At 37.5% G+C, this 15,353-nt stretch overlaps 1 protein-coding gene across 8 annotated transcripts in view; it reads right to left on the bottom strand.

Moving 5' to 3' along the window:
* Nucleotides 1-15,353, bottom strand: part of gek (serine/threonine-protein kinase gek) — a 736,940-nt gene that overhangs the window by 345,204 nt on the left and 376,383 nt on the right. For all 8 annotated transcript variants that reach the window (XM_067151353.2, XM_067151356.2, XM_067151355.2 and 5 more), the window contains one exon: nt 5,348-5,472. In XM_067151353.2, the coding sequence (XP_067007454.2) occupies nt 5,348-5,472 (125 nt within the window). The remainder of the gene's footprint in view (nt 1-5,347; nt 5,473-15,353) is intronic.

The following is a 15,353-nucleotide window of genomic DNA, read 5'->3' as shown; positions in this document are numbered from 1 at the left end:
GTTGCTATTAATATAGCAGGTGAGATCATGACGCAAGAGTGATAAACAGATATAACTTGAAAACAATATTCGAATTATTATTATTACCTGTGAGGTACATCCATATAGTATTACTATTATTACTATTTACGGAGTCGAATGATCGTATTATGTGTGAGATTATGTCATGAAACGTGCTGTACATAAATATTTATATGAGTTCAGTTAATGTACATTCCTGTAAATTAATATTATTTAATTTACTCTTACCTGTATATATAATCTGTAATCCACTACGGTATTTTGAGACACACTCTAACTTCCACAAAGGCATTAGATGAAATGGAAATCCACAGCCTGTTTCCAGTCTTTTGATGGGGTCAGGAATGGAATGAATGAAGCCCCCTTTAGCGGCGAGGATAGGAATTGTGCTGGATGCCGAGGCCTGTTGCACTCCTCTGGGGCAATGATTAATGAACAGGGCCTGGATTTTTAGGTGGCATAAATCTTTACTTTAGGTTTTTTTAAATTCTTAAAATAGGTTATTTTAGGTGTTTGCCTCCAGGCAGCCATATTTTTTGGTTTTCGTAGTTCTTCTTCTGTAGGCTTCTTCTGTTTCCTTTGCAAGTTATTTTTTGTCATTGCAGTAAACAACAACGTACATACCCAAATTGTCTGGCGTAAATGATTTCCTGTTGTCACGTAACACATTCTTACATGACGAAAAAGTTCTTTCAACGGAACATGACATCATTGGAGCGTAGTACATAGATGCTAATGCATTAGTTGTAGGGGTAATTTTCCTGAATACGTTTCACCCTGTGATACTGAATTGATGACTTTCATATCTTCAAAACCAGGATTGCGTTGAAGAATCTTCTGCAGCTTCGAAGAACATGCCACTCCCAATGGCCCAGGTATTTCTCTTCTGGAAACATTGCCAATGATATCCAGGGAATCTTTGAGTGGCAAGGTTGCACCTTCCAACTGGAGAATAGCTTCTGGTATTAAAAAAAAAGAGTGTCTTAATATATGCTAGGGAAGCGACAAGGGTCGGGCACTCGAGCGATTTCTTGGCCTTTGTGATGTAGGAAGCTTCTGTTTCATCCAAGTCATTGACGACATTTTTAATTTCTTCTAGGTGCTCAGCATAGTAAATAGCAGCAGACAGCCAAGTTCCCCAGCGGATAAGTATCGGTTCAGGTGGAAGAGGTGTTGTTGGTAGTTTCTCTTTGAACAACTGTATACATGTTGGGGCTTTGAGGAAAACCTTTTTGACTGAAGAAACCACGCTGTTGACGTCACTGAAATTGCTTCTAATCTCCTCCGCAAGGCGGTGCAGGCCATGGGCCAAGCACGTAACGTGTAGCATGCTCAGGTAGAAGGACTGTAGAACCTGCAATGCCTTCAACATGTAGGCAGCACTGTCTGTCACTAACAAAAGGAACTTACTATCTTGATTCTCTGCTGGCCACAATATGCATAAAGCATCCCTCACAGCGCAGGCTATTGTGCTGTTGTTAGTTTGTTCTATTTCTTTACAAGGAATTGGATGAGCATTACCTGGTTCATTTTGATCCAGCTCACCTACTACCACATTCACAATGAAGCAACCGCAACTGTCAGATGTTTCATCGACAGAACACCAAATATAGTGATCGCCTGTATCTTCTCTTATTTCATCTAATGTCTTCTGGTAAACAGGATGCAAATAATTCTTCCTTAAAGTGGATTCATTAGGTATACTGCAGCCGTTGATGTCTCCTAAGAATGTTTTCATGGTCGCGTTACTTAGTGCGTTCCATGGGACATTTGCAGACACCAACGCCTGACATAGGCAAAAGTTAAAGTTATCTTCAGACCTGCCAACTGTGGAAGAAATAAACGTTTGCTTACTGTCGTTGCTGGACTTATTTCTCCTCGCTACGCTAGCCATGTGAGCAGCTGCAGATTTATGCTACTCAAGATGGGATTTCTGCTCGCATTTATCCTGAAATGAAGAATCCAAATCCTAAGTACTCTTCAGTAAGCGAGCTAGGGTATTGCAATGCAGGTTTTAGATCAGTTACGGGAAACTTACTTCTTTGGAACATGCCTGACAGAAGATTACTCGACCGTCTGTAGTGAAGTGTCCATCTGTAGCAATCCATTTTCTCAATAAGTGTGATTAAGGCATTGTTTCGCTATACACCAATTATGGTTAGAAAATACTGCAGGAACCAGTCACGACACACTCTGCCGACTGTACTCTCTATGGACGACTGGGAGCGAAACTGTTTACGTTCCTCCTGACCTATCAGATGCAAGGAGCCACCAGATGTCACATGTAGTGGGAAGCATGGGACGTGCTGCATTTAATGGTAGTAACATGAAATACCTCCATCCTACTGCTTGTAATTGCGGTGGAAATAATTTTTACAATGCAGGGAAAATAACATTATTTGAAGAAGGTAAAACAGCTATTTAGGTTATTTTAGGTGTCAACCCCTCATTTAGGTTTTTTTACGTGCAATGAAATTCACATATTCTGCTCCAGGAAGTGTGAAACGAACAAATATATCAAAATTTGTGAATTAAATAGCGAGGAACAAAATAGGTTAAACCTAAAAATCCGGGCTCTATTAATGAATGACAGATGAACTGAAATGATATTGGAAAGTGTTGCTGGAATGAAATATGCCAGGGAAAACCGGAGAACCCACAGAAAAACCTGTCTCGCCTCCGCTTTGTCCAACCCAAATCTCACATGGAGTGACCGGGATTTGAACCACGGAACCCAGCGGTGAGAGGCCGGCGTGCTGCCGCCTGAGTCAGGGATTGTAGAATATTTTGTACATTACAACCTATGTATTAGGCACTCTAAAATTTTCGAAAATATATTTTTTGTAATGTAGCTTTCTAGAAGCCCTGGTCAGACACATATATAAGGAGATGGTCTTAATGCGAACGATGAGTTACACAACCCAGCATTTTCAAACTTTTTTTTTGCGGCAAGAGGTGTGATAGGTGATCACAACTAATTTTGGGTTGTTGAACACGAATCTGTTGTCCGTTTCTATGTATCACGTCACATTTTCTCGCAATAGGTATATCAAAATAAGAGATAGACTCTAATGTTGCATATAAAAAGTACTGAAAAATGTTGATAATTTTGGAAATATTTATAATTTTTAGTATTATTATTATTATTATTATATTTTGAAATAGTTGAATATTGTCTTGAATTATTATAAGCAATGAATAATTATTGATTATAAAATTACAATGAAATATTTAGCATTTATTGTAATATAATACTGATTTTCAGACAGTAAATGGCCAATAACACGAAAACTAGATGTGATACAATGGAACCAATGACATTTCTGAAATAAGGAGACCTTATTTAGTTAAAAACCCATATCAGATGCTTTGCTGCAAAAATCATGCTGGGTAGTGTTATTATTCAGTAGAGTTATGGTGTAACAAGAATATACTTGTGACCTCATGCTGACATGCAGTGGTTGTAGTTTCCATGTTGAAGTGATCGGCAGTTGTCTAGAATGGCAGCTTTGTTGATGTACTCAGAGCGAAGTGTTTTGTTTGTGATACTGTGATTAAGGTTATGCGTATGTTAATTTGTAAATAGATGTGAAAAAATAACTGTACCAACTGACAGCATTTCGTGTGCATCTTTGTGGATACGTTAATCATTAACAAAGTGATCGTTCAATATCTCGTAACTCGGGCCAAAATAGCTTTTTTGGTTAGAAGTAGGTATAAAACATGAAGAAAAAAAAATTTAAAAAAACCTGTCCAATCATAACAATTGTTTTACTCGCCAATGTACCTCATAAATAATAATAATAATAATAATAATAATAATAATAATAATAATAATAATAATTTTATCTCTCCGTTTAAAGATTTTCGGAGACGACAAACAAAACATACTATGCGTTAATAAAAAATCGAGACAATAATTGTACGACATTAGAAATTATGATAATAAAATGCATTATCGCCACACCTGTATATATCCATAAATGCGGTAAACTTTTCTGTTATTTATTTTTAAACTTCCCGTCGTGGAACTTCTGGCACTATGCGGGCACTTGATAGCATACCTAACCTGAACAATGCAATCTCTCTTATCTCATTTACAGCTGTTTAGGTCAATCCTAAGGTGATAAATGTGGAAAATAAGCAAGCAATATGCTTAAAACTAAGGGTTTGGCTTTCAATAGCTGCAGTTATGCAAAGAACGCTTCCAGATTACAATACTTGAAGTCTTGAATTTTGAAAGATAGCGTGAAGGCTTCTTCCTTTTATGTTGTAGGCCGTATTTATAATAGATGTTGACAGTATTGTGCATTACACGGCAGCACACCGAGTGCTTCAAGTATTGTAAAACAAATTGACACTTGACTAAATTATACAACATCAAATTAAGAAGCACGTCACTAAAAAGAAATTTTCATCCTTAAAAACGCATTTTACTATCAAGTCAGCATTAGTATATATTATGAATCTTGTACATATATATTGACAATGCCTCAAACTGGAACACTAGACAACTACCCAATTCCTCAAAAAGAGTGTCCAAGTCATTCCAAGACGCTCATACTACCAGCAGAGGAACATGGTGAAATAAACAATATAGTTATCACAAGAATAGACATCCGAAATGTTTTAATCAATTAGTCAAAAGTTTTAACGCAATAGTGTACACTTCAAGAATACTACTATCAGTGCATACGCAACATTGCAAGTTCCAATTTTTACGCTGATCAAAATAACAAAAACATTTGCAAATGACATGTCTTTTTATACTACGTAATACTTTTATAATCCAAGAAAAGAGGACTTATTTTATTATTTTAATTGTACCATTTGTTTTAGATAGTCTACTGAATTGGACAATTGTCACAACTGTACAATATTTCCCATTGTCATGTGTTTTAAAGAACTATATTTTTAATTGTCAGCTGAGGATGACCCTTGAAGGGTTGAAACCGGTACTGTGAATAAATAGTATGTAAACAAATGTATTGATAAGGTGGAGGCTTCAGAATAAATCTTATGTCTTATGTGCCATTTCTACATTTTCAAATGATGTGTTCTTCTACAAAAGTAATATCAATTATCAAGTCTTTCACTTTTATGAAATGACATATGTACTGCTCATAAAAATGATGTGGTGTGAGCAACAATATACTCTTAGGAGTGTGGTAACACTTTTCAAAATGTCAAGTGTCTTCAATGTGGTGCATATTTTAATACAACTACCTATAAACAATGGTTCATGGTTTTCTGCTTTGGTAAATGTGTGTGTCAAATACTATTAATTCCAAATTTTTATGCCTGGCAATGTCCGACTGTAACTTACCACTGAATGATTTCACTTATTTGTGCTTCCCACTGGGCAATGGCATCTTTTTTACTCCTTAGTTCCTCATATTCATCTTCTAGTTGGCGTCGTTCACTCTGCAATCGATTCACACTCTCTGTTAACTAATAAATACAAGAATATATTAGTTACAAACATAATATGAATTTACCATAAACAAGGAGAATAATGTAAAGAAATCAGGTTTTAAGCCATCCTTCTGTTTCCTTATCTACGCTTTAAAATCCTGCTGATACTTTAAGAGGAATATTGTATGATATTCTTCTACTTTACATTCTACCGATGCTTCTAATGATCAATTTGAATAACGCTGTGCAATTAGTGAGCATTAGATGTTATTTTAAACACTTCTTAATTGATACGACTGATCGAAAATACACATTGCAGCAGGTACTACAAATCATTACCCACCCTTGCTGGGTGGTTCATTTTCATAAGATCTTGAAGGTTTTTACAACAGTGGTTCATACATTTTACCGTTTGATGAAATGAAACCTAAAAACAGTAACCATAAAAGCACTTATTGCAAAGCTATGTACCGAAAATCAACATATGGAGTTAAAGACTTTTTTGTAGAATTCATTAAGAGCTACAAATGTACCACAAATAATGTTGATATATCTACAATAATTTACACACCACATTCACTTTTAAAGGTTCAAAATATGCAAAATTGTTTACTTGCTGAACTTTAAGATAAATTGTTTGCTTCCTAGTTACGCTACAGCCTATAATAATCTACAAGAAATAAGCTTCCTAATGGTGAAAGTTTTACTGAAATCAGTTGAATGGTTCCTGAGATTACCCTCCAATTGCAAACAAAGTTACAATCTCCCCCCCCCCCCCAAACCCCCCTCTCTCTCTTCATAACATTAGTATAGATAGGATACCAAAAAACTAATATGATGAAAATTTTATATTAGAACTGTAACACAAATTGTGAGATAATCAGCACCAAAAACTTTAAATAATGACTTGAAACAGCAGTGTTTTCAGCAAATCAATTAAGAAAACTTTAATTTGTCCTTCAAATATAATCTTCAGGTGTTAATAATTATTCTTCTGTTTCCAAGAACTAACCAATTATATTAATGTTTCGCCTAAACATATTTCTTTCTTCTTTTCCTGTACCTCCTACATCAATGCACTGCTCTGAGTGACGCAAGTGCGATAACATGTATAAGTTGAAAACAATATTCTCTCGCCCATGGTTAACTAATGCAGATATCAAGCTCGAACAATTATTATTATAATTATTATTTCATGATTATTATTATTTTACAATTATTATTGTATGTATAGCTGTGAAGTGTTACATCCATTTAGTAGCAGTATTATTATTATTACTACATCACGTGTACATACGATATGATCGCGTTGTTTTTGAGGTTATGTCATGAAACCTACACCGTATATAGCCATTTATATTAGTTCAGTTCATTTAAATACCGGTAAATTAATATTATAATTTATTCTTACCTGTATATATAAATTGTAATCCGTAATTGTGAAACACACTGTAACTTCCAGATTGGTAATAGGCACGAGAACGATTGAGAATATTCTATTAAACGTAACGAACTTCATCTTATTTGCCCGTATTGAACTGAGATCACAATTGAACTAAAAATCTTGTAGGTTCCACCTTTTCAATACAAGTACAATGTTAGATGGTATTTATAACATATTATATTTAGGGGCCGTATTTTTTGATAATAGAGATAAGCACGAAATTTTTCATATCTTCTTTCTAGCCTTTATATGACCTTGTAGGTACCGTAACATATTTTAGCGAAATGAACTCGCGAAATATCGCAAAATCTGTTTATTACGCGAATCACGCAAATAATTACGAAATATACCGCACTTGGTAAGAAAAATGCGAAATCGTATCGGAAAAGATCTCCAATAAACGTTTAAATGCTTTTGAGAACTCGACTATAGCAGTTTCTTCTCAATTGATTGATAGCGCTGTATATTCTCTACACAAATGCACACAAAGCGATGAGCCCTGTGTATCGGAAGTATGTGTATTCAGTTCCGCGATCTCTAAGGCAATCATTAAAAATCGATATCTGTTATCGATTACAGCAAATGGCGTTGTGGTCGTAGCAAGATCGGTTGTAGATACAGCAGTGCGCATTATACTCTTTCGCATTGAAAGTTCGGCACTTATGAACCTTTATCAGCAAATGTCCAGCATTTAAGTACAAAAATGCTGAAAACTAAAGTCACAACAGTTTTTCCGAGGGGCGAGGAATACAACAGTGAGGCGTTCTATGTATTTGATGCTGCAAGAAAGATTCTAATGTGCAAGTACTGTAATGTTCGTATTACATGAAAATGAAGAGATGTGTGAGATAAATACTGTAGAGAATCAGAAACACACAAAAAGAAGAAGAATGAAGCAAATGAATATAATTTTAAGCGGCAAATAACAATCGGCGATACTTTACACATTGCAAAGGAGTTGAAAAGTGATAGAGAGCAATTTGTAATAGACACAACAAAAGCATCCATGCAAGCCATATTTTCTATAGAAAAATTGGATAATCCTGGCATGAGTACATGGATGAACATAAAAGGGAAGATAAATAATACCGACTTTATTATAAAATATGACGATATTAGTAGGCCTATTCTAAATAAATCGCACCGAGCTCGATAGCTGCAGTCGCTTAAGTGGAGGCAGTATCCAGTAATCGGGAGATAGTGGGTTCGAGCCCCACTATCGGCTGCCCTGAAGATGGTTTTCCGTGGTTTCCCATTTTCACACTAGGCAAATGCCGGGGTTTTAGGGCCACGGCCCCTTTCTTCTAGTTCCTAGGCCTTTCCTATCCCATCGTCGCTGTAAGACCACTCTGTGTCGGTGCGACGTAAAGCAAATAAACAAATAAATAAATAAATAAATAAATAAATAAATAAATAAATAAATAAATAAATAAATAAATAAATCGCCTAGTTGAGTTATAATAATGTTATTGTTTTTACGTCCCACTAACTACTTTTACGGTTTTCGGAGATGCCGAGATGTCGGAATGTTGTCCCACAGGAGGTTTTTACGCACCAATAAAACTAGTAACACGGGGCTGACGTATTTAAGCACTGGACTGAGCCAGGATTGTACCTACCAACTTGGGCTCAGAAAGCCAACGCCTTAACCGTCTTAGTTACTCATCCCCGGCTGGGCAGCACCAGCATATCCATGAATGTCTTCAAGGGATATATGGCTTTGCAAAATGCAGTGAAAGCACGTCTGATAGAAGAGAAGAAAGAAGAGATTGTTAGTGAAGTTTTAGGAGGAATTGCACCAAGTGTTCGCAAGTATTATGGTTTCCGACGTCTAATGTAATCAGCAAAAGGGGCTGCTTTGTTTACAAAAACATACTTTCTGACTGTCGCACAACTCTGAATAATGATAATGTTGAAACCATGCGTAGTTTTTTACTTTGGAGACAAGTCATTCAAAATGTTAAAACATGTAGAACCAAACCTAACCCCATGGCACTTAACGCCCTGAAAGGGCCTTGGCCTGCCCTGTGACCGCTGCTCAGCCTGAAGGCCTGCAGATTACGAGGGGTTGTGTGGTCAGCACGACGCATCCTCTCGGCCATTATTCTGGACTTTCGAGACCGGGGCCGATATCTCACCGTCAATAGCTGCTCAGTTCTAATCAGGTAGGGTGAGTGGACCTCGAACCAGCCCTCAGATCGAGAAAAAAATCCCTGACCTGGCCGGGAATCGAACCTGGGGCCTCCTGGCGAGAGGCAGGCATGCTACTACTACACCACGGGACCGGCAAAAACGTGTAGGCTACGTATAAATTCCTAACTTCCGCCTAACTTCATTGTGAGGTTTCAGTTATTTATATAGGCCTATTGGTATTTATTTCTACAACATTTTGTTGTTCTAAGGTTTAATAACAATTTAATACATTACAAGTGTTCACTTTAAAACCCCTAATCACAAAATTAGTTAGATTTACCCCCACACCATAAGAAATATTTAACAAGAAACACCGATCAATATGACAATTTATTTCACGAAATACCTATCGAAATAGTGTTAGTTTTAACACCAAAATCAACAGTTTATTTCACCAAAAAATAAGGCCCTTAATTATATCGCAGAACTAGTTTCGGCACTCATTTAGGCGCCATCATGAGCGGCATAATAAGTAAAGAAAAACTTGGCGATATAATAATGTACAACATACTGATATAATTAACTCCTTAATATCAATTTTATGTCAAGTTTTAAAACTCTATTTTACAACGTTTCTATATATCAGTAAACTTCAGAAAATGGTGCTGTTTAGCATTTTAATGAACACAATGAGTTTTTATCTAATAAATAGCTAGCAACATATCTGTGGTATGAACATTTAACAATATAGGACTGGATACAGCTCTAATTTGTCAATTTTAAGATTGTATACGAACTTGATTTTTACGAGTGTATAGAATAACAGCCATCACTGAAAATTGAAGACAACTCATCACCTAGAGATGAGATTCTATATTTTTGACTCACAAGGGTTATCTTGTTGTAAAATAGAGTTTTTAAACTTAAAATAAAATTGGTATTAAGAAGTTAAGTATATCAATATGTTGTCATACATTATTATATAACCAAGTTTTTCTTTACTTATTATGCAGCTGATGATGGCATCTAAATTAGAGCAAAAAATAGTTCCGCAATAAAATATATGTTGTAAATACCATCCAACAACATTGTATTTGTATTGAAAAGGTGGAACATACAAGATTTTTAGTTCAATTGTGAGAATATTCTATATATTATAACCTATGATTAGACACTCCAGAAGTTTTAAGAAGATATATTTTGTAATGTAATTTTCTAGAAGCCTGACCAGGCACATATGTATAAGGAGGTGATCCTGACGGTAAAAGTTAGTTATTGTGTTGAAGTTATTGGTTGATGAGATGTTGTTCAGTAGTGACATGCCGTAGTTGCAGTCTCCATATTGAAGTGACATGTTTGACGCAGTCATCTGTTTTCAACTGTGTTTCAAAGATGTAATCTTCATGTGCAGCGATTGGTAGTTGTTATTAATAATGGCGGCTTTGTTGATATGCTTGAAGTGAAGTGTTTTGTTGTTATACTGTGATTAAGGTTGTGTGTGTGTTAATTTGTGAATATATGTGAATAAAATTAATTGTACCAACTGAGAGCATTTAATGTGCGTCTTTGTGGATAAGTTAACTGGTAACCGTGACGACAACGTAAAATTTTACAAGTGAATGCGAGTGTAGTACTGCAGTTCAAAATACAAGTCGTACTAACTAGAGAATACATCAAACAACTCAAAGATGAACTTACCAAGAGTAATCTACCGAAGAACAGGAAGAAGAAATCGCTACAGGCACGTCTACGGGAAGATCTCATGGAGAAGGGAGAAGATCCAGGAAAATTTTGCATCGAAGTCAACGAAGATAAAGTCAAATAAATATGAAAGTTTATTTGTTCCACCTTTTCAATACATAAAAAGAATTTTAAAAAGTGAATTAAAACTGTAGGAACATGTTTCGCTCTTCAATCAAGAGCATCATCAGCCTATATCTCGAACTGAAAGGTAAATAATCAGGTACCTGATTGTAATTAAATTAAATATAAATGTGATGATGATGTTACAAACGTTGAGCGAAATGGTTGACAATAGTTTAAAGATTAAAATATGGATAGTCGTAAAATTTATACACCCTCCTGAAAGTCCTTCTTTAAATATAGCAAATAGGTGTCCCGTGGAGTTGAGGGCGTAATAGAAAACTAATAGATCCTAAACATATTGATTAACACATTAATGAATAAAATGTAGCTGAAAATTCCAAATGGTACATTAATACATTGCTCACTTCAAGTGAGGTCTACAGCAAATTGCTATGTTGAAACAAGAAGAGTAGTAGAGAAAATTTATCAGTGTTAAATATTTCGAACGTCGGGAATAAATCAGAGTGGAGTTCAGATCCAATTCTTAAAATTTTTATAGCGTAGAGACGCTTCTGTGGACCATTTTAAGTAAGGTTTATAACATCAGAAGATGAGGTAAATATAACAGAAATGTGTTCTAACCTAATGACCATGATGCAGGCACTACATAACAAAATTTCAGACGTCAATTCCGGCCTAACAGTAAAAATTTCAGACGTAAATGACAAACTTTCAGGCAAAATTTCAGACGAAATTTCTCAAGCTAACTCAGTTTTAAGTGGACAAATATCACAATTGTATACGCAGGTTTACAAAGTTGAACAGGGCCTAGTATTACAAGTTTCAACCATAACTGACAAAATTTCATTGCAAATTAGCGACGTCACCGATCAAGTAACTCAGCAGATAACGGACATCAGGTCAAAACTGGAAAAGGTTGACCAGATCGATAGTAGAGTAACCCAACTGGAAGGGGATATCTTGGTCCTCAAGGAGAGGGTGGAAATCCAGGTATCCGGCATAAAACAACAGGTTGACGGGAGGATTTCTAACGGAGGGAAATTTTGAAAGCCGTATATCTGCTGTCGAGGGAAATCTTGGGAGCTGTAGTTCTGCTGTTGAAGGAAGGATAGAAAAACGGATTTCGACCATCAAGGGAGATGATGTAGATGTTGATTCCCATAGGGAACCTAAAATATTTGTCCTGAATGAGTAAATTTATAATACCAATATAATGGTCCGTTATTGGACATTATAAATTTTCCAGCGAACTCATTCTTGGTTGCCTGCGTTTCGCCCTCGTGTGCTAAGTTAGGCTCGTCAGTTGGGACTTAGCACACCACCCAAGACGCAAGGCTAGTGCATACCGTGGAGGCCACTGCATAGGCTATTTGAAGCCACCAGCAGTGCCAATGCACTGTGAGAGCTATGTCTCATTTCCAAAAATAGATGCCTGCTTGGCCATCAAATGATGTAGATGTTGATTCCCATAGGGAACCTAAAATATTTGTCCTGAATGAGTAAATTTATAATACCATAAATTTATATATTATATATTATATTGGTATTATAAATTTATATATTATATATTATATTGGTATTATAAATTTACTCATTCAGGACAAATATTTTAGGTTCCCTATGGGAATCAACATCTACATCATTTGATGGCCAAGCAGGCATCTATTTTTGGAAATGAGACATAGCTCTCACAGTGCATTGGCACTGCTGGTGGCTTCAAATAGCCTATGCAGTGGCCTCCACGGTATGCACTAGCCTTGCGTCTTGGGTGGTGTGCTAAGTCCCAACTGACGAGCCTAACTTAGCACACGAGGGCGAAACGCAGGCAACCAAGAATGAGTTAGCTGGAAAATTTATAATGTCCAATAACGGACCATTATATTGGTATCATCAAGGGAGATGCGAAGAACATAAGGGAAAGCATCCTTCACGCAGTAGAAAATAGATTGACTCAAACTGGACATACCGCCACACCTCTAACCAATCCACAACTAACCAGCAATACAGGACACCTAGACCCAAAGGTGATTATAGAAAGCCTTCTGGAATTCCACGGGTGACTAGAGGAGAATCTGACTAGCTTCGTCGAGAGATCGGTCGACCAATTGGGAGGGACTAATTTAGCACAGGACATCTTCGTGCAACTTATCACACCGCGATTAAAGGGGCAAGCTGCTACTTGGTGGGACAACTTGAAGGGATTAAATCTAAACTGGACGGACTTCAAGAGGGAATTCCTCGCTGGGTTTAATGCCAAAGAGGTGACGAGCTCCATGAAAGGGAAACTACGGAGGAACAACCCACTGGCATGAGGGCTAGCGCCTTCGTCCTACAGAAGTACTAAATCTTAAGTGTCTGCACCTGGGAGGAAGTGAAAACGAGATCTTACCGGATATCACAGAGCTACTCCACGATAAGATTCGACCTCTAGTGAAAGTATGACGACCTAGATCATTTGATGAACTATGCAGAACCATTGCCCAGCTGGAGGAGGAACAGAAGAGCAAAGCTATGGAAGAGCCCAGTGCAGTTAGGAAGTGCTACCAGTATGGAAAAGCGGGACAACTGAAGAACAAGTGCCCAGCCTTGACGTCGGTAAACTAGGTCCAGCCCATTCTGGATTGAGGGGGGATGGGACCAGGAACAGGAATGCGCCTCAAGACCCAACAGACAAGCAACTCTGGTCAAGTAGGAGAGGGATTGGTCAGATAGAGAGTAGAATAGGCCAACCCCACCCAGCCACCATATTAAGGATTGGCAACGAGAATTTTTAAGCCATACTCGACAGCCAAGCAAGCCATTCATTTGTCACCGGGACTGTCGCCAGATTACTACCGCCTATGAAGTCTCACCACCTCGGAAAGGTAGTGGGAGCAGCGGACGGAGTAACCTATTCCATCCAAGGACAGATTAACCTAACCCGCTAAATGCATGAACATGCCTATGGTAACTGATGTTGCAGCGATTCAGAACCTGATACCTGACATCATATTAGGTCATGACTCTCTTGTGGAATACAAGGTGATCCTAGACTATGCAGCTCATGAAGTCTTTTTGGGAAAAGACAGACGTCTGAGGGTTGCCTGGCACGATGGAAATCTCCGGACTCGCAAGGATACGGAAGTTGACGTAAACCTGGGAGATATTCGGTTAACACATCTTCGACCGAGTGAAGAAGAGGAGTTGAGACACAACTTGAAGGACTTCCCAGAAGTTATCACCAATAAAATAGGATGGACTACCACGGTAAGGCACACCACTGAATCTAGCTCTTCCCCACCTATCAAACAATGTCCATATCCAATAAACTTGAATAAACACAACTTTGTCATCCAGAAGATTCAAGAGATGGAAGGGCAAGGTCTCGTCAAACCCTCTACATCCTGTTGGGCTTCACCTATCGTCCTGCCGAAGAAGAAGAAAAAGAAGAAGAATAAGAAGAAGAGGAAGAATGGAGAGTATCGACTATGTGTGGACTTCCGCAGGTTGAACGAGAAGAACGTTAGTGATGCCTACCCCATGCCTTGTAACTTTTGCAATTTATTGAAATACTGAACAGATAAACGTTGACTCAACTAAGTGAAAATAACAAGGATAATGGGCACCACCTGCAAAACAATTGCAGGAATATTTAATTGTGTAGAGCAACGAGCCACTCTCTCTCTCAAGGCGACGGTCATCAGGCTGACGAGGCTCCAGACTTGCTTTGTAACCTTACCTGTTTGCTATATAACCCCTGAAATTAAATTTGGGTAACATGCCAGGTTCAGCCTTACTCCACTGACAAAAGACTCACTTAAAGTTTGATTCTATGACTTTACTCCCAGAATAAGAACTAATATGTGACAAACACCAAAAAATAAACACTTATGCAACCCACTTAGTGCTTGCTGTTTACATAGAGCTAATATACACAATACCACCCAACAAAATCATCTCTTCACGAGATTTACTCGTTTGCCGTCTTACAAAGGCAAATTACACATCATTAAAATCTTCAATAAACATAGAACATCATTATACTTTTAACATACCTCCAGGTAAGAGCCCCTTCGCACTCCACTGTTACCGTGAATTCTAATCTGGTAGAGAAAAGTACGACTATTTCTCTACATATGGATGCAACCTTCTTAAGACGAGCATCCCTAACCTTATTTACACTTCTTCGTCGACGTCTTGAATTCTTTCCAATTGCTGGCTGGACAGAAAGTGTTACATCTCCAGAGGCAAGCAAATAGCAAAATTCTTCATCAACTGAAGCTGCATACTCGGGAGACAAGTTCCAAACAAACACTTTCTTTTTCAGAAAGTCCACTGCAAAGCCGGTAAGTTGTTGAGATTATACCATGATCGCTCCGTAACAGATACTCACGTACAATAGCAGATCGTATAGCAAACTGCGCAAATACGTTGCTCCCGCAGACCAGTACAAATGAGAAACACACAGTATCAGCATCAGAGTCAGAAACACAATGAGAATGAGAATCAGAATCAGAGTGACTCGCCGCACACG

The sequence above is a fragment of the Anabrus simplex genome, chromosome 7 (assembly GCF_040414725.1).
Source record: "Anabrus simplex isolate iqAnaSimp1 chromosome 7, ASM4041472v1, whole genome shotgun sequence".
In the NCBI taxonomy this organism is placed as follows: domain Eukaryota; kingdom Metazoa; phylum Arthropoda; class Insecta; order Orthoptera; family Tettigoniidae; genus Anabrus; species Anabrus simplex.
The sequence above is the reverse complement of the archived record's forward strand: the minus strand, read 5'-3'. Positions and strand labels throughout refer to the sequence as shown.